Genomic DNA, 18634 nt, shown 5'->3' with positions numbered 1-18634 from the left:
AGGCAAAATTACTGGAGTGGGTTGCCATTTCCTTCTCCAGGGGATCTTCCCAACCCAGGGATCACACCCAGGTTTCCTACATCGCAGTCAGGTTCTTTACCAACTGAGCCACCAGGGAAGCCTACAACAGCTTTAAATGGAAAATAATTGAATACTACCAGATAGTAAATGAAATTAGCACTAATAGATTTTAATAATTACATGTTATATGAACTTACAGATGGAATACTGGATAAGGATTAATATCACAACTTCTAAAACAGACACAAAGTAGATGACTGATGGGGAAGTATTATTTCTAACTTTAAATCTGTAAGAATTCAAAGCAGAAACACCCAGAAAAACACAGACTGGTCTAATGGTAATAAGTAGTAAGCCATGTTATCACCTACCTGTGAGCACAGCCACTTTTGCAGCAACCTTTTCTGCAAAGCCAATTCTAGTATTTAAACCAGTGCCAACAGCAGTGCCCCCAGCAGCGAGCTCATAAATTCTTGGCATGGCAGCTTTTATTCTTGTTGTTGCATATTTCACTTGTTGAACATAACCGCTAAATTCCTGAAAAAATAAAGAAATTAAGGTGAGAGTATACAATTTCCTAATGGCATGTAAGTCACTCTAACTGCATTGAATATAAGTTTTTAAAAAACACATCTCAGGTACAAAATTAGAAGCTACTCAAGTGGCAATTACATTAATGTATATGATAAGCAATGTACAAGGGTGAAAGGGCATTTAGAAACCTATCAGGTAGGCCATGCCACTGATAACAACATGCACCCTACCTATAAACTATAAACTACTCTTTTAATAGAAAACCAACACAGGAAATAAACGTAAAAAAACACAACTTTACTACATTAAATTATTGGTTTATATGCAAATGATTTATTTTGTTGGTGCATTTCAAATAACTTGAAGAAAGAAAAAAACTGAATCTCCTTAAGACAATTTCAGTTAAAAAACCTGACGTGGAATTTGAGGGTGTTTTAAAAAGCTCTCAAGAAGCTAAGTGACTTATTGAACAGCCTAAGAAGGTAACAGGGTAGAGTAAGACCCTGGGTAGCTTTATGATGCATTTTAATTCTGCTATGAATGCCACACTGCTTCCCAAAGTACAACATACTTTAAGTAAAGTAACCACAGAAATCATCATGTTTGAAACACAGCAAGGGCCCTATTAAGTAAGAACTATGCAAGGACAGAGGGCATAAACTAGAACTCAACTGAGCAAGCCAGGATATACGGTTACACTCAATCTATCTTTTCTTTACCCTATCTAACAACACTGAAACACCATGAATACTTTTGATTAGTACTGGGATTTCACACTGCTCTAAAGAAAACACTTTTTAGAAGATACAACTTCTTTCCATCTGATCTAATATCACTTACATATATACCAGGTGGATTCACTTAAGGAATACATTTTATTAGAGAAAAAATTACACTCAAGAAACTCAAAAGACTATTTCAATAAAAGCAAGTATAAATACCTCTGGTAAGATAAACAGAAAAATCTAACTTTCTGTCACAAAGAATGATGATTTTACATAGGAAGCTGAGTCATGGCCCAAATGGACTTTAGCACATAATGGTTTTCCTACATGTAACACTCAAAAAAAACATGAAAAAAACTAGAAACCAGAGAGATACTCAAAAGTTTCAAAAACAGATACTGTATCTCCTTAGAACTTATGTATGGTAGAGCCAAAATCACTGCAGATGGTGACTGCAGCCATGAAATTAAAAGACGCTTACTCCTTGGAAGGAAAGGTATGACCAACCTAGACAGCATATTCAAAAGCAGAGACATTACTTTGCTAACAAAGGTCCGTCTAGTCAAGGCTATGGTTTTTCCTGTGGTCATGTGTGGATGTGCGAGTTGGACTGTGAAGAAGGCTGAGTGCTGAAGAATTGATGCTTTTGAACTGTGGTGTTGGAGAAGACTCTTGAGAGTCCCTTGGACTGCAAGGAGATCCAACTAGTCCATTCTAAAGGAAATCAGTCCTGGGTGTTCATTGGAAGGACTGATGCTAAAGCTGAAACTCCAATACTTTGGCCACCTCATGTGAAGAGCTGACTCATTGGAAAAGACCCTGATGCTGGGAGGAATTGGGGGCAGGAGGAGAAGGGGATGACAGAGGATGAGATGGCTGGATGGCATCACCGACTCAATGGACATGAGTTTGAGTGAACTCCGGGAGGTAGTGATGGACAGGGAGGCCTGGCGTGCTGTGATTCATGGGGTCGCAAAGAGCTGGACACGACTGAGAGACTGAACTGAAGAGCCAATGATGTAAAGAGAAGTAAGATACAGCTTAAGAAGCAACTTAATTTAGTAAGCTTTATTTAGTCACATCATGTGTACCTCAATTAATCATTTCCAGTTTTCCTCATTCCTGCTGTCATAAACTTAAGGTAAATGATCATGTTTTTTTCCATTGTTTGCTATCAGATGAACAAAACTACAAATGAAATCTTTCCAAATAACCAGCAGCCAAACTCTCACAACTAACTTGAATTTCTACAAAAATACTGTTACTGATACTTGATATAGAATTTGTGTATGTCCTACCTCAAAGTGGAGTGAGCTTACTGAGACAAAATCTGTTCCTTGTATTTCCTCTGCAATGTGTACTATTAGACATTCTTTAAAGTATCACTGAAAGTGAAGTCACTCAGTAGTCTCCAACTCTGCGATTCCATGGACTGTAGCCTACCAGGCTTCTCCATCCATGGGATTTTCCAGGCAAGAGTACCAAAGTGGGTTGCCATTTCCTTCTCCAAGGGATCTTCCTGACCCAGGGATCAAACCCGGGTCTCCCACATTGCAGGCAGACGCTTTACCCTCTGAGCCATCATAAAGAAACATAAAAATGCTTTTTGTATTTTGGAAAAGAGTAATACCTCTTTTACATGTGGCCAAAACATTTAACCACTTTAAAATTAATTTTTAAAGAACTTACTAATTTAGAATAAGAGAGACAAAGGAAGAAATTATGATAATGATACTGATAAAGATGATGACAGCTAACACCAATATGTGCTTACAATATATCACAAACAGTTCTAAGCATTCTACATGAATTAGCTTATTTGAACCTCATAACTATTCTACGAAAGAGATATTATTTTCTTGGTTTTACAGCTAGAAAAACTGACGCAAAGAAAAGCTAAGTTTCCTAAGGTCCAATAGTTTACATATAGCAAAGCTAAGATTTAAACTCAAGCAGACTGATGTGGAGTCTGGTTCATAACCAGTATGCCCTGCTCTTCTCCTGAGTGGATGCCAATAAAAATCACTGACAGGTTAATGCAGAATCATCTCTGTTGCTGAACTGAACTGTTACAAACTTGGCCATTTAAACCAGTGTGATTTAGAGGGTAATACATTGGCCATTTGTACCAAGCCCACAATGGAACCAAATCTAATCACACTCAATATACCTGCCCAAGAGTAAGTGGAACAGCATCCTGTGTATGAGTACGCCCAATTTTGATGATCTGGTCAAACTCTTTGGATTTTGCTTCCAGAGCATCATGCAGCTTCTGTAGTCCTGGGAGCAGCACTTCATGAACTTCTATTGCAGCAGCAATGTGCATTGCTGTGGGAAAAGTATCATTTGAGCTCTGTCGGAAAGTTTTCAAAAGAAACATAAAATGTTAAATCATAGGCCAAAAAAACCAAACTTGAATGTCACAGTTGAAAATCTCACTAAGTGACTACTCAAAATGTGGCATATTTAGTACTCTATTATATTTATGTGTGCCAAGTCACTTAGGATCAAATAAGAAGCAAAAGAAGCAACCTGATTTCCTTTACAGAAGGTATTTAGGTCGGTATTACACAGACCACCTACAATGAATATATTACATATTACTGTATCTACCTGCTAATAAATAACAGCAAGACACAAAGAAATACACCTAGCAAATATAAGGATAGCAGTAATAAAACATCTTACAGTTAAATAACACATACAGTCTTTCACAAACATTTCTTCCTTCACTAAACTTGAGGAAAATTCTGCGAGATAGGTCACCACTTTAAAAATAGAACAGAATCTGTCAAAGAAATTATGTGCCATGCCAAAGTATTTAGAGTTGGCAGAACTGGGACCTGACCAGGTAGTCTATAAACACCATGCTCTTTTGTCAAATGTAAACCTGTACTTTTAAATTACGATGTTATCTTTAACTCCACCTCAGTCCTCTACCTGACCATACACACTAGGTTATTCTGAAGTAGATTTCAGACTTCAATATACATAAAAGATAAACTCATATTTAAATGCAAGTCCTAGGTCTGCAAAATCCTTCACACCATGCAATGTGAAATAAATAAATAAATAAATAAACTTCCTTATACTTTAAATTACACTAGGTACCCAGATCCTGATTTTTATTTTTTTTTTTATTTTTTTTTGTTTTTTTTCCTGAACTGTGGTGGATATGGAAAATTCATGAATTTAGCCATGATTATTAGTGAAGACATGATGTACATTTTCCTTTTCCATGACTTTCTAAAAACTTTTTGGGGAAATAATTTTAGATTTAGAGACTAAAGTGCAGTACAGTGTTCCTGTATACCCTTCCCCCAGTTTCTCTTAATATTCACAGTATGTTGTTGTTGTTCATTCACTAAGTTGTGTTCAACTCTTTGTGACCCTTTGAACTGTAGCCTGCCAGGCTCTTCTGTTCATGGGATTTCCCAGGGAAAATATTTGAAATGGATTGCCATTTCCTTTTCCAGGGTATCTTCCCAACCGAGGGATTGAACTGCATCTCCTGCATTGGCAGGTGGATTCTTTACCACTGAGTCACCATGGAAGCTCCATTCACATCATACACAACTATTTTATATTTAATACAACTAGCATTTATGCTTCTGCAGTACTACTAACCAAACCTCAGACTTGAGTCTTATAACAGATTTTTTTTACAAATATCTTCTTTACATCCTAGAATTCAATCTAGGATACGACATTGTTTTCAGTCATCACATCTCCATAGTCTTTTTTTTTTTTTTTTCGCTTATCAATTTTGTTTATTGGATATAAATGATAATAAGATTGTGTATTCACTTAAAAGACTGACAGTTTGTATTGACTTAATATCCTAACAATTTTCTTTTTTTTTTTTCAATTTTAATTTAAAAAAATTATACATGTGTTCCCCATCCTGAACCCTCCTCCCTCCTCCCTCCCCATACCATCCCTCTGGGTCATCCCAGTGCACCAGCCCCAAGCATCCAGCATCGTGCATTGAACCTGGACTGGCATCTCTGTGAAAGTATCTCTGTCTTTCCTTTTTTTCTCTGACCCTGGCACTTTTATAGAATATTAGTTAGGTATTTTGTGGAATATCCCTCATATTCAATTTGAAATACTCAGAAAGACGTGCCCTTTCTCTTAAATTATAGTAGAGGATACATGATATCAGCACAGTTTATTGCTGATATTAATCTTCATCTCTTGAGTAAGGTTGTGTCCTTCAGGTTTCTCTACTTTAAAGTAACTATATTTCAGTTTTCATATTTGATTCATTGGGAGCAAGTCACTAAGTCCGGCATATATTCAAGGAGAGGTAATTAAGCTCTACCTCCTGGAGGATAAAAATATAGAATATCTGTAAGTATATGGTAAAACCACCACAAATAGTAATGAATATTTTTAAAATGATACTTTGAGACTATTTAAATATACAGTTTATTCTTAAAGTTTATAGATTTGGGGGGAGGTTCCTACACAGATAGTTATGACTTCCATGAAGGGGGAAGTAGTTTTATTTCTACCTCTCCAAGTGGGCATTTCATTTCTTTTTCTTGATTTATTAAAATTACCAATATTTCTAGTAAAGTTGAAATGCCACAAGTGTTTCTGCCTTGCTCTTGATCTTAGGGAGAAAACATCTCATTTCTCACCATCCTTTTTGTCTTTTTATGTTTTCTTGTAGATGTCTTTTACTAGGTTACAAGATTTATCATCTATTCAAACTTAGAAGAGAATTTTTTATCATAAATAAATCTTGAATTTTATTGAAGCTTACTTTTTTTTTTAATTTTTCAGCACTTTATTATTTTTTTTTATTTGATAAATTTAACGCCTTTTATCAGATCCTGATTTTTAAATATCACTTCCCAATAAGATCCTCCAAAAGGTCTTTGGAAAAATGATTGCTTAGGGGGGTTAGGACAGGAAAAATACAAGATGATAAGCCTGGAGCATCCTGTAGTGGAAAAATTAAGTGCCTTAAAAAAAAAAAGGGATGGTGGCATGTTCAAAGGACACAGGAGTCAACATGCTGTGGCTTTATGGAACGATATGAGTAGCAACATAAAGAATAAAAATACTGGATTATAAACTAAAGAAAAAATATTAATGAATTCATGCTTACATATAAATGATTAAATAAATAAATAAATCCAAGGGGAGAGAGAAGAAGAATATTCTGTAAATATTCCTTACAGAAAAATTTCAATTAATGCAAAAAGAGGGGGGAAAGAAAATTACTACTAAAACATCACAGCAGTAATTGCTATTGGCAAGATCTTCTGATGAATGTTAAAAATTAATAGGCAAAAGTTTAGGGAAAAAGAGGCTGTTTTCATAGCCTCAAAGTTCTCTATTAATTTCACGGTTATTTTAACAAGTGTCCAAAAATTTCTTGATATTTCTCCCTGTAGGAAATAGAGCTTAAGTGCAGTAGCTGGAGTATAGGCTATTGGAAAATGAAGACACCATCTTAACCAAGTGGCAGACACCATCTTAACCAAGTGATTCGAGCTAACATCACCAGTACCAACTTGTGCTATTATCATGTACCCCTGATATGATGCAAGAAGAGCCCTTCATTTCTTAACAATCTTCCCCAAAATCCACAATCTCAGTCTAATCATGAGAAAACAACAGACAAACCTATATTGAGGGACATTTTATGAAATATCTGACCACTGCTTTCAAAAGTCACAAAGACAAAAGGCAAACTCTCAGATTAGAGGAGACCAAGGGGATGTGATGACAATACAATGTGGAGCATGGACTGGATCCTGGTTAAAAGAAGAAGGACATCAATAGAAAACTAATAAAGCCTGCTTAGGAGTATTGTACCAATCTCAATTTCTTCGTGTGATAAGTGTACCAGGGTTATGTAAAATATTTAATATTAAGGTTAGCTGGGTAAACGGTACATAGAAACTCTGAAATTCTTTGCAATTCTTATAAATAATTTTATTTTTCAAAAGAAAGAGTTTTTAAAATATAAATCAATGAAAATATAAACATATACTAAATTCAAGTATCCTAAAAGTGATTTTTACCCCCTAAAGGTGCTTTTCATGAAATTTAATACATAGACTCAAGATTCCTAAAATAAATAAGAAGAACATAAAAGAAGTCCTTTCCATTAAAGAATATAAGCAGAGTTAATCCTGTCAAAAGTTAATGCCTGTTTTACAAGGGAAATCTCAGGATTCTTCTCAGTTTATACAAGGAAAAGAAGTCGTATACTGACCTGGCTTTTATTAACATGATCGTTGGGATGTACAGGTTTCTTGCTGCCAAGTTCACCTCCCAGAATTTCAATTGCTCGATTGCTAATGACTTCATTTACATTCATATTTGTCTGGGTTCCTGATCCAGTCTGCCATACCACAAGTGGAAAATGATCATTTAATTTACCTTCAGCTACCTGCAGAACAAAATGTTAAAAAATGTATTTTAAAAAATAAGAAAAATTCTATATTCATTAAGCTGTTTGAATCAAATGATTGTCGGCATCATTTATAGTACTATTTTAAAGACACTCACTTTTTTCATGTGCTACTATAGTTCCTGGTTGTCCAGCAAATTGAAGCTTCTGCAGTCTAAACACTGCTACTTTATTTTTTCACTTTACAATATTGTATTGGTTTTGCCATATATCAACATGAATCCACCACAGATATACATGTGTTTCCCATCCTGAACCCTCCTCCCTCTTCGTACCATCCCTCTGGGTCATCCCAGTGCACCAGCCCCAAGCATCCAGCATCGTGCGTCAAACCTGGACTGGCGACTCATTTCATATATGATATTATACATGTTTCAATGCCATTCTCCCAAATCATCCCACCCTCTCCCTCTCCCACAGAGTCCAAAAGACTGTTCTATACATCAGTGTCTCTTTTGCTGTCTCGTACACAGGGTTATTGTTACCATCTTTCTATAATTCCATATATATGCGTTAGTATACTGCATTGGTGTTTTTCTTTCTGGCTTACTTCACTCTGTATAATAGGCTCCAGTTTCATCCACCTCATTAGAACTGATTCAAATGTATTCAAATGTATTCTTTTAATGGCTGAGTAATAGTCCATTGTGTATATGTACCACAGCTTTCTTATCCATTCATCTGCTGATGGACATCTAGGTTGCTTCCATGTCCTGGCTATTATAAACAGTGCTGCGATGAACATTGGGGTACATGTATCTCTTTCAATTCTGGTTTCCTCAGTGTGTATGCCCAGCAGCAGGATTGCTGGGTCATAAGGCAGTTCTATTTCCAGTTTTTTAAGGAATCTCCACACTGTTCTCCATAGTGGCTGTACTAGTTTGCATTCCCACTAACAGTGTAAGAGGGTTCCCTTTTCTCCACACACTCTCCAGCATTTATTGCTTGTAGACTTTTGGATCGCAGCCATTCTGACTGCGTGAAATGGTACCTCACAGTGGTTTTGATTTGCACTTCTCTGATAATGAGTGATGTTGAGCATCTTTTCATGTGTTTGTTAGCCATCTGTATGTCTTCTTTGGAGAAATGTCTATTTAGTTCTTTGGCCCATTTTTTGATTGGGTCATTTATTTTTCTGGAATTGAGCTGTAGGCGTTGCTTGTATATTTTTGAGATTAGTTGTTTGTCAGTTGCTTCATTTGCTATTATTTTCTCCCATTCTGAAGGCTGTCTTTTCACCTTGCTTATAGTTTCCTTTGTTGTGCAGAAGATTTTAATTAGGTCCCATTTGTTTATTTTTGCTTTTATTTCCAATATTCTGGGAGGTGGGTCATAGAGGATCCTGCTGTGATGTATGTTGGAGAGTGTTTTGCCTATGTTCTCCTCTAGGAGTTTTATAGTTTCTGGTCTTATGTTTAGATCTTTAATCCATTTTGAGTTTATTTTTGTGTATGGTGTTAGAGAGTGTTCTAGTTTCATTCTTTTACAAGTGGTTGACCAGTTTTCCCAGCACCACTTGTTAAAGAGATTATCTTTAATCCATTGTATATTCTTGCCTTCTTTGTCAAAGATAAGGTGTCCATAGGTGCATGGATTTATCTCTGGGCTTTCTATTTTGTTCCACTGATCTATATTTCTGTCTTTGTGCCAGTACCATACTGTCTTGATGACTGTGGCTTTGTAGTAGAGCCTGAAGTCAGGCAGGTTGATTCCTCCAGTTCCATTCTTCTTTCTCAAGATTGCTTTGGCTAGTCGAGGTTTTTTGTATTTCCATACAAATTATGAAATTATTTGTTCTAGCTCTGTGAAGAATACCGTTAGTAGCTTGATAGGGATTGCATTGAATCTATAATTTGCTTTGGGTAGTATACTCATTTTCACTATATTGATTCTTCCAATCCATGAACATGGTATATTTCTCCATCTATTAGTGTCCTCTTTGATTTCTTTCACCAGGGTTTTATAGTTTTCTATATATAGGTCTTTAGTTTCTTTAGGTAGATATATTCCTAAGTATTTTATTCTTTTCGTTGCAATGGTGAATGGAATTGTTTCCTTAATTTCTCTATTTTCTCATTATTAATGTATAGGAATGCAAGGGATTTCTGTGTGTTGATTTTATATCCCGCAACTTTACTATATTCATTGATTACTTCTAGTAATTTTCTGGTGGAGTCTTTAGGGTTTTCTATGTAGAGGATCATGTCATCTGCAAACAGTGAGAGTTTTACTTCTTCTTTTCCAATTTGGATTCCTTTTATTTCTTTTTCTGCTCTGATTGCTGTGGCCAAAACTTCCAAATTACTATGTTGAATAGTAATGGTGAAAGTGGGCACCCTTGTCTTGTTCCTGACTTTAGGGGAAATGCTTTCAATTTTTCACCATTGAGGATAATGTTTGCTGTGGGTTTGTCATGTATAGCTTTTATTATGTTGAGGTATGTTCCTTCTATTCCTGCTTTCGTGAGAGTTTTTATCCTAAATGGATGTTGAATTTTGTCAAAAAATTATCTATTGAGATAATCATATGGTTTTTCTTTTTCAATTTGTTAATGTGGTGTATTACATTGATTTGATTTGCAGATACTGAAGAATCCTTGCATCCCTGGGATAAAGCCCACTTGGTCATGGTGTATGATCTTTTTAATTAACCACTGCTACTTTAAAAGGTGAAAGATAATCTATTGTGAATGGCATAAAAATTTCACTGATTCCAAATGAAAACTGAATCAAAGATATCTTTCTTCTATTTCTCCAACTGCCCTCTGTAATATCCAGACAGGGCCACTTGTTAATGCTGGCAAATGTGTTAAGTCTCTAGATAAATTCTCTGTTGGTACTCAGCAAGAATATCCAACAGATGTTACAGCCAGAGTCAGCATTATAACCAACAAGTGACTTAACAGTGTGAGTTCACTAGTAGCTACTGCATCCCACAAATGTCCCATGAGTAGCAATCTCCAAGCACAGACATAAACATGTCTAGACTTGTCTCTATTTTTGTCATATTTTTGTATTCTGAGCTAGTTAGTTTTTTAATTTTAAGTTCTCTGGGAATGTAAGCGCTTAACTTCATCTTCTGGAATGATTTTAGTTTTAAGCTAAGAAAATCGGTGTGCACGTTAGAAATTATTACCTTAAAAAAACTGGTTCATTTAAAAGTAAAACTTTTTTCCTAACTGAATAAAAATAATAGGTGATTAGTGTAAAAAATTCTGAGAACTAAGAAAAGTATAACAGTCATCATACTTTTACCCTCAGAAATAAAGATGATTAGAACTTTGGCATCTCCTTCTAGTCTCTACTTCAAGTGATGGGAGTATATATGCAGAAAAACGTGTTTTCTATTCACTTTTTCTAAACAAAATTGGGATCATAAAATACATGCATTTTGCAATCTTTCCTCCCCACTTCTTATATGGGTAGGCTTTGTTCTATGACATTCTTTAAAAAACTAAATTTCTGTGGCTTCACAATCTAACTTGTTTAAACAGCTGCTTTAATAAAAAGTACTGCAATGAACATTATATCTAGAGCTTTTAAGCTGTTATCTCTGCTTATCTTTGCACAACAATCATGTTATTGGTGGAAGAGTGAAATTACATTCTGCACACATATTATCAAACAACCAATTTTAAAGGGAATCATTTATACATAAAACAAGAAATCAAATATATAAGTTCAAAGAGTGCCTCTTTAAAAACTTATCTTTAAACTATATAAATTACAAGGAAAAGTAAAGAGAAATGAAAGGTATAAAATCATCCAGAAAATTTGCCACAATATATATTTGAAGCATATTAATATCCTTACCAAATAATAACATTGTCATCCTATGTTAAAACACATTAACTCAAGAATTCAGTGCCCCTTTCCTCAGGCCAGAGCTTATCATTATCGGAAGATAATAGGGATCTAATGCCAACAAGTAAACACTCTTATCACCTCTTACCTCATCTGCTGCCTTCATTATTGCATTAGCAATCTTTGGATCAAGACCATAATCCTGGTTTACTTCAGCAGCTGCTCGCTTCAAGATGCCAAATGCTTTAATAACTGGGATCTAAAATTTTTAATCAGAAAAATATCTCAATTTGCAATTTAAGCATGGAAATTTAAGATTACTATCTTATGCAGGTACAAACATTGTACAGAAAACAATAACTTAAATAATATTATGACATTAAAATGTTTAGGATATAGACAAAAATTAAAGATAGGCATATAAAAACCAAGAACCATCATTTATCTATTTGTATAGGCAACCGAACACAAGCAAATACAGTGACTTTTCACAGATATGTATGTATGCCTTACACACACATACACACATTCACACAGATGTACAATATACCATTTGTCCTATTTTTTATAAGATATTACAACACACATGATTTTACATCACATATTTAAAAACAAATGATACTCAACCATTTCACCAGGCTATACCATTATTTCCTGGAGAAAGGAATGGCAACCCACTCCAGTATTCTTGCCTGGAAAATTCCACAGACAGAGGAGCCTGGTTGGCTACAGTTCATAGGGTCACAAAGAGTCAGACACAACTGAGTGACTTTTCACTCATACCATTATTTGGGCTTCCCTGGTGGCTCAATAGTAAAGAACCCACCTGCCAATACAGGGGCTTCAATCCTTGTTTTGGGAAGATCTCCTGGAGAAGGAAATGGCTGCCCACTCCAGTATTCTTACCTGAAAAATCCCATGGACAGAGGAGCCTAGTGGGCTACAATCCATGGGCGGGGTCTCAAAAGAGTTGGACACCACTTAGTGACTGAACAACATTATTTTCCCTCACTGGATTCTACACTACGTAATAATTTTTCCTTCTCTTTAGAAAAGAATAAAACAACAAGTAAAATAAAGGTAGCAAAATGGTGCTATGAAAACTGGACACCACATGCAGAAGAATGAGAATGGACCACCATCTTATACGATATACAAAAATGAACTCAAAAAGGATTAAAGACTTGAATGTAAGACATGAAATCATAAAACTCTTGAAGACATAAGCGGTAAGCTTTTTGATATCAGTCTAAGTGATGATTTTCTGGAGAAGTCCAAAAGAAAAAGCAACAGATGCAAAAATAAACAAATTGGACTATGTCAAACTAAAAAGCCTCTTCACAGTAAACCATCAAGAGAATGAAAATGTGGTGGCTGGAGGGTGTGAGGGGTGTGGGGGAACACGTAGGGCCTGGGGGTTGGTGAGTGACCAGGAACCAGTCTGCCATGGCGCACCATCCCCCACTTCCCCCATGGTTAGTAGCACTAATCTGTTTCAGAGTATTTCCTGCTAAATCCAGGAAATTAAAATTAAAACATTATAAGTGTTTTACCCAAATGAAATGGAAAGATATGACACATAGGATTACACATGAAAACAAATGAGAATTTCATTTTCTACAGGAACACTGCAGTGGGTCAAACCAATGCTGAAGGCACAACCAAATGCCAATCAACTCTGGCTACCAAAATGGAGTGACTGACCCCACAATGTCTGCGGATGCATAAAAACAAAAAAAGGTCACAGTACAGAGCTTCACTGGGCACTACTAAAACAAAATGGTAAATATATCATTGGAGATGAAAGGGTCTCAGTATTCTTTACTCAGATTCAGTTCAGTTCAGTCGGTCAGTCATGTCCGACTCTTTGCGATCCCATGAATCGCAGCACGCCAGGCCTCCCTGTCCATAGCAGTCCGTAAATTTTTTTTGATTTTGTTTTCCTAAGGACCTCAGATACAAAGAGTCTGCTTTATATCTTATGTAGTTCAGAAAATTAATCCAGATGGAAGCCAAATACGTAAAAATTGATAACCCTTGTATTCATCTTTCATAGACACCTGTCCAGATCCAAACAACTGCTCTGTCTCTGGTACAGCAGCAGCAGCAATCACACCACCCCAGAAACACACACCTTGCTAGTTGAAGCAAGAAAATCAAAACATGAGCCATGCTTACTCCAATTAATATTGCTTAAGACTGATCTTTTTAACCCTAGGAGTTGAACTATATGGGAATATTCAGGATCAGCTGCTACCCTCTCTCTCCCAACCATGTAGTCTGGCCCTCACCATTAGACTGGCTGTGGGTTGACAATTACAGAGATATTTTTCTAAGAAGATCCACTGCGTCTTGGAAAGGCATACAAATCTGTCAAGATTCAGTCTTGAAATCTTAGTAATGAGCTAAAATATGGAAGTTAAAATTACTGTTTAGATAAAAAGTATATTTAAAAGATAAAGGTAGCAGTATCTCACCAGATGAGGCCTGGGGACTTCTAGGCTTACTAGCCTATCCTGCATTCTTGTGGTGACTATTTTTCATACTCTAGTTGGGCTCCAGTAGGATATGTAATATATTTTGTCAATTCTTTTCACACTTTAACATCTCTGAAATCAAGATGTATCTTCAAATCAATGACATGACACAACTTTAACTGGCAGATTTTTTCTTTCTTAGTAGTACATATCAGATCTAACTGAAGATTAGTTCTAAGGTAAGGGTTTAATGAAATATGGTTTTCATATATATATGAAATATTTGTTTTCATACAAATAAGAAAGTTTTCTCATCATTAAATCATTCATGTAGCACTGAACAAATGCTTATATATTATGTTATATGCCAGACATCATGATAGATAGTATTTTTATGAATTAGTGTACACTTTTCTACAAACTGAAGCCAAGATAGATATAAAGTATAATATTAAAGAAAAATTGGACAGGAGGGGAGTTTGGGGGAGAATGGATACACGTATGTGTATGGCTAAGATCCTTTGCTCTTCAACTGAAACTATCACAGCATTCTTTATTAATTGTATTAATGTATTAATATTTATTAATCTTTGATTAATCATATAAATATATTGCAGCTATATCGTAATACAAAATAAAGTTTTTTAAAAAGTTTTCTTTTAAATCAGTTTCTTAAAAGCTTTACATCAATTAAAAAGAATCAAAATTAAAAATGTTTACAAACTACAACATTCTAGTAAAAATATGAAAAATCCAAGCAAGAATGAAAGACAAATCACTTAGTTCTATCAAATAAAATCCAAAAGACTCACAAAGTCATAGCTCAAAACACTAGCATACTAAAACTTTAAAAAGTTTAACGAGAGAGAAACACTTTATTACTCATAAAGCTAGTTCTCGAAATGACTTTACGTTTTAATTCTGTAAAATATTTATAAGGTAGGGTGACTCTCAATACTGAATAATACCTAGTTTATCTAAAATAAGCCAACATTTCCACAAAAGCCACTTACTGGCATGCGTTCTGTCATGCCTCCAATCTTAAAGTTCATTGTAGATCTCACAGTCTGGGCGCCATAATACTTATCATTTGGGACCTTGAGTTCACCAAAGGTATCATATTCTATCCGAAAAGAATTTTGGCTTGCCTAAAAATAAAGACAAGACACTGTTACAGCTTGAAAAGAAAACAAGTATCAGGAGAAATAACATCATATACAGGAAATACACAGGAAATTATTGGAAATAATTGGAAATTATTTAATATTGGAAATATAAATTTAATTTGTAATTCCAAAATAATTGGAAATATATGTTTCCAATATACAGGAAACATCATATTTGGGAAAAGAAATTCTTAAGTACCACAAAGACAAAAAATTCCACTTTGATTCTCATTGTTCTCCCACACTTACAGTTTTTTTCCTGAAAATTTTAGTCACACAAATTAATACAGATGTTAATGATGGATTCTAGGATTCATACACTATGCACATGATAAATACAAAGAAAGCCTTTGAAGTCAAAAGAGTAATCTTTTCCAATTCAGGAATATGCCTATTATTGGTCAAGCTTTCATTTACTATTTTACTAGAACTTTGGAAAATAACCTAAGAACAATACTTTCAAAGTTTGAAAATATTATATATTTAACCAAAGCTCAACCACTGTCTATAAATATTATGCATGAGAGAGAGCTTAGTGCAACACAAAATATTCCAGGCTTTGCAGTGAGATGGCCCACCACCTGGTAGCTGTGTCATCTTCAGCAAGTCAGCTTTTCTAATCTATAATTACAATAAATGGTGTAATTTACAGAGACATGGGCCAGATCAGTTCCTAACCTTCTCAGGGTATTGGATCATCTCTCTAGAAAAATTAACATAAATATAAATATACATAAAATCTTATATACGATTTTAAGGAGTTTATACCTTGAAGTCAACTCATTCCCTAGGATAAGAACCCACGACCCAAAATCCCTTTTATGGAGAACCTAAGATTCTACCAAGTACATCAAATTATACTAATTAAGAAAAAAAAATAGACATTTGGAATCTACATATATTTGTTTTACAGAGAGTTCAAAGAGATACTCAGAATTTTAATTAATGTTCTCCTTGCATTAATTATAAAATAAACATGATCAGATGATTCAAAAGATTTAAAAACACCTAGCAAAGTAATCTTATTTTAGTAAATAGTCCTCTGTATTGGAAACAAATAATTTTGTAGTTATCCCTTGGGAATAGAAAGATGGAACAACAACAAAAAAACTTTATGTTATAAAACTTTTTAAATTGTATGAAAAGAAAAATATCCTTGTATCTAGTGAGAAATACAGGAGTATAATCAGTGAGGTGTATTTTCTTCTTCTGCCTAAAAGTCTGCAGAGGACAGGAGTGGCTAAGATGGCAGAGTAGGAAGACTCAGCTCATTTCCTCTCAAGAGCACATCAAAATTATGATTATTTACAGAGCAATGATTGATTAGTAAAGCTGAAAAATTAGCAGAAAATAGCTTCTACAACTGTAGATATATAGGTACCACAGCAAAATAGGTAGGAGGGGTGAAGACATAGTAAAGTCAAGACCTATACTCCCCTGGGGGGAGGTGACCCACAAACTGGAGGATAATTACAATTGCAGAGATTCTCCCCCAGGAGAAAGAGGGCCAGGTCCAGTGTCAGGGTCCCTAGCCTGGGGGTCTTGCACTGAGAAGAGTCCCTTGAAACTTTGGCTTTGGAGGCCACAGGCCTCACTTTTGGCCAGAGGTCTGTGGGAAATAGAAACTCCACCCTTAAAGGGTGCACACAAAATTTCACACTCTGGCACCCAGGGCCAAAGCAGTAATTTGAAAAAAGCCTGGCTCTTTACAATGACCTACAGAAAAAAAAAAAAACCTTTATATTATAATAAACACACATGTATAGACACACAAGGCTGAAACAAACGTTTTGTGAAACAATCTGTCCTGCCCTCATATTTTCTATTCTATGCTATTCAGTCAAAACCCCAATGCTGTTTACTGTCCACTACATTGATTTCTCCACCCACTAATGAGTCCACCTGAAGTTTGAAAACCATGTGTATGACTTTCAAAACCTTCTTACATTATCTCTTCCTAGTGGCTTAGGCAAGAAGAGGACTGCTCAACTAAATTAATGAAAAAAATTATTAGTGCTTTTGATGAAAAAGTGAGGTTATGATGGTATCTATTAAATATAAATAAGTTTTTAATTATTATTAAAAAAATTGTGGGTTTTTTTTTTTTAATCATGTCTTTATATCTCATAATTCAGAGAGCAGAATTTCTGGGAGAAGTTTAAAGAGTCTAACCAGCTAGGCATAGGGCAGGCACAAACTGCAATTTCCTAATGTCCTGGGAGATGCATTTTTATTCACAATTGCTTCCCCTCCTAGAGAAGCATGAAAGGATAATATGGCCAGTGTGCATTGCAGTGTGATGGCTATTTGGTCCTAAAAATACCAAGTACTATTACCATCCACTAACCCCAGTAACCTGGAATTGATGAGGTGGTCTCCAAGTTTACAGGCTATCAGTCAAGAGTCTCAGTTCAGTTCAGTTGCTCAGTCGTTTCTGACTCTGTGACCCCATGGACTGCAGCACGCCAGGCTTCCCTGTCCATCACCAATTCCCGGAGCTTGCTCAAACTCATGACCATCGAGTCAGTGATGCCATCCAACAATCTCATCCTCTGTCATTCCCTTCTCCCGCCTTCAATCTTTCCCAGCCTAAGGGTCTTTTCCAATGAGTCAGGTGGCCAAAGTATTGGAGTTTCAGCTTCAGCATCAGGCCTTCCAATGAATATTCAGGACTGATCGCCTTTAGGATTGACTGGTTGGATCTCCTTGCGGTCCTAGGGACTCTCAAGAGTTTTCTTCAACACCACAGTTCAAAAGCATCAATTCTTTGGTGCTCAGCTTTCTTTATGGTCTAATTCTCACATCCATACATGACTACTGGAAAAACCATAGCTTTGACTAGACAGGCCTATGTCAGGAAAGTAATGTCTCTGTTTCTTAATATGCTGTCTAGGTTTGTCATAGCTTTTCTCCCAATGAGCAAGCATCTTTTAATTTCATGGCTGCAGTCATAACCTGCAGTGATTTTGGAGCCCCAAAAAATAAAGACTGTCACAGTTTCCATTGTTTCCCCATCTACTTCCCATGATGTGATGGGACCGGATGCCATGATCTTGGTTTTTGAATGTTGGGTTTTAAGCCAGCTTTTTCACCTTCATCAAGAGACTCTTTAGTTCTTCTTTACTTTCTGGCATAAGGGTGGTGTCTTCTGCATATCTGAAGTTACTGATATTTCTCCCTGAAACCTTGATTCCAGCTTGTGCTTCATCCAGCCAAGCATTTCTCATGATGTATTCTGCATATAATTTAAATAAGCAGGGTGACAACAAACAGCCCAGACGTACTCCTTTCCCAATTTGGAACTAGTCCATTGTTCCACGTCTGTTTCTAACTGTTGCTTCTTGACCTGCATACAGGTTTCTCAGGAAGCAGGTAAGGTGGTCTGGTATTCCCATCTCTTTTAATAATTTTCCACAGTTTGTTGTGATCCACACAGTCAAAGGCTTTGGCATAATCAATAAAACAGAAATAAGAT

At 35.7% G+C, this 18634-nt stretch overlaps 1 protein-coding gene across 2 annotated transcripts in view; it reads right to left on the bottom strand.

Annotated features, from left to right (window-relative positions):
• Positions 1 to 18634, bottom strand: part of FH (fumarate hydratase) — a 28843-nt gene that overhangs the window by 7288 nt on the left and 2921 nt on the right. The window contains exons 1-6 of one of the 2 annotated variants that reach the window (XM_070768110.1): positions 15007 to 15143; positions 13994 to 14125; positions 11665 to 11775; positions 7516 to 7692; positions 3451 to 3633; positions 393 to 558 (exon numbers count right to left, since the gene is read on the bottom strand). In XM_070768110.1, the coding sequence (XP_070624211.1) occupies positions 393 to 558; positions 3451 to 3633; positions 7516 to 7692; positions 11665 to 11775; positions 13994 to 14038 (682 nt within the window). In that variant the 5' untranslated portion in view covers positions 14039 to 14125; positions 15007 to 15143. Of the gene's footprint in view, positions 1 to 392; positions 559 to 3450; positions 3634 to 7515; positions 7693 to 11664; positions 11776 to 13993; positions 14126 to 15006; positions 15144 to 18634 lie in introns of those variants that run through there. The other variant, XM_019976631.2, reaches the window with a different exon arrangement.

This window comes from Bos indicus, chromosome 16, assembly GCF_029378745.1.
Source record: "Bos indicus isolate NIAB-ARS_2022 breed Sahiwal x Tharparkar chromosome 16, NIAB-ARS_B.indTharparkar_mat_pri_1.0, whole genome shotgun sequence".
NCBI classification, from domain to species: domain Eukaryota; kingdom Metazoa; phylum Chordata; class Mammalia; order Artiodactyla; family Bovidae; genus Bos; species Bos indicus.
This window is presented reverse-complemented; position numbering and strand designations above follow the sequence as displayed.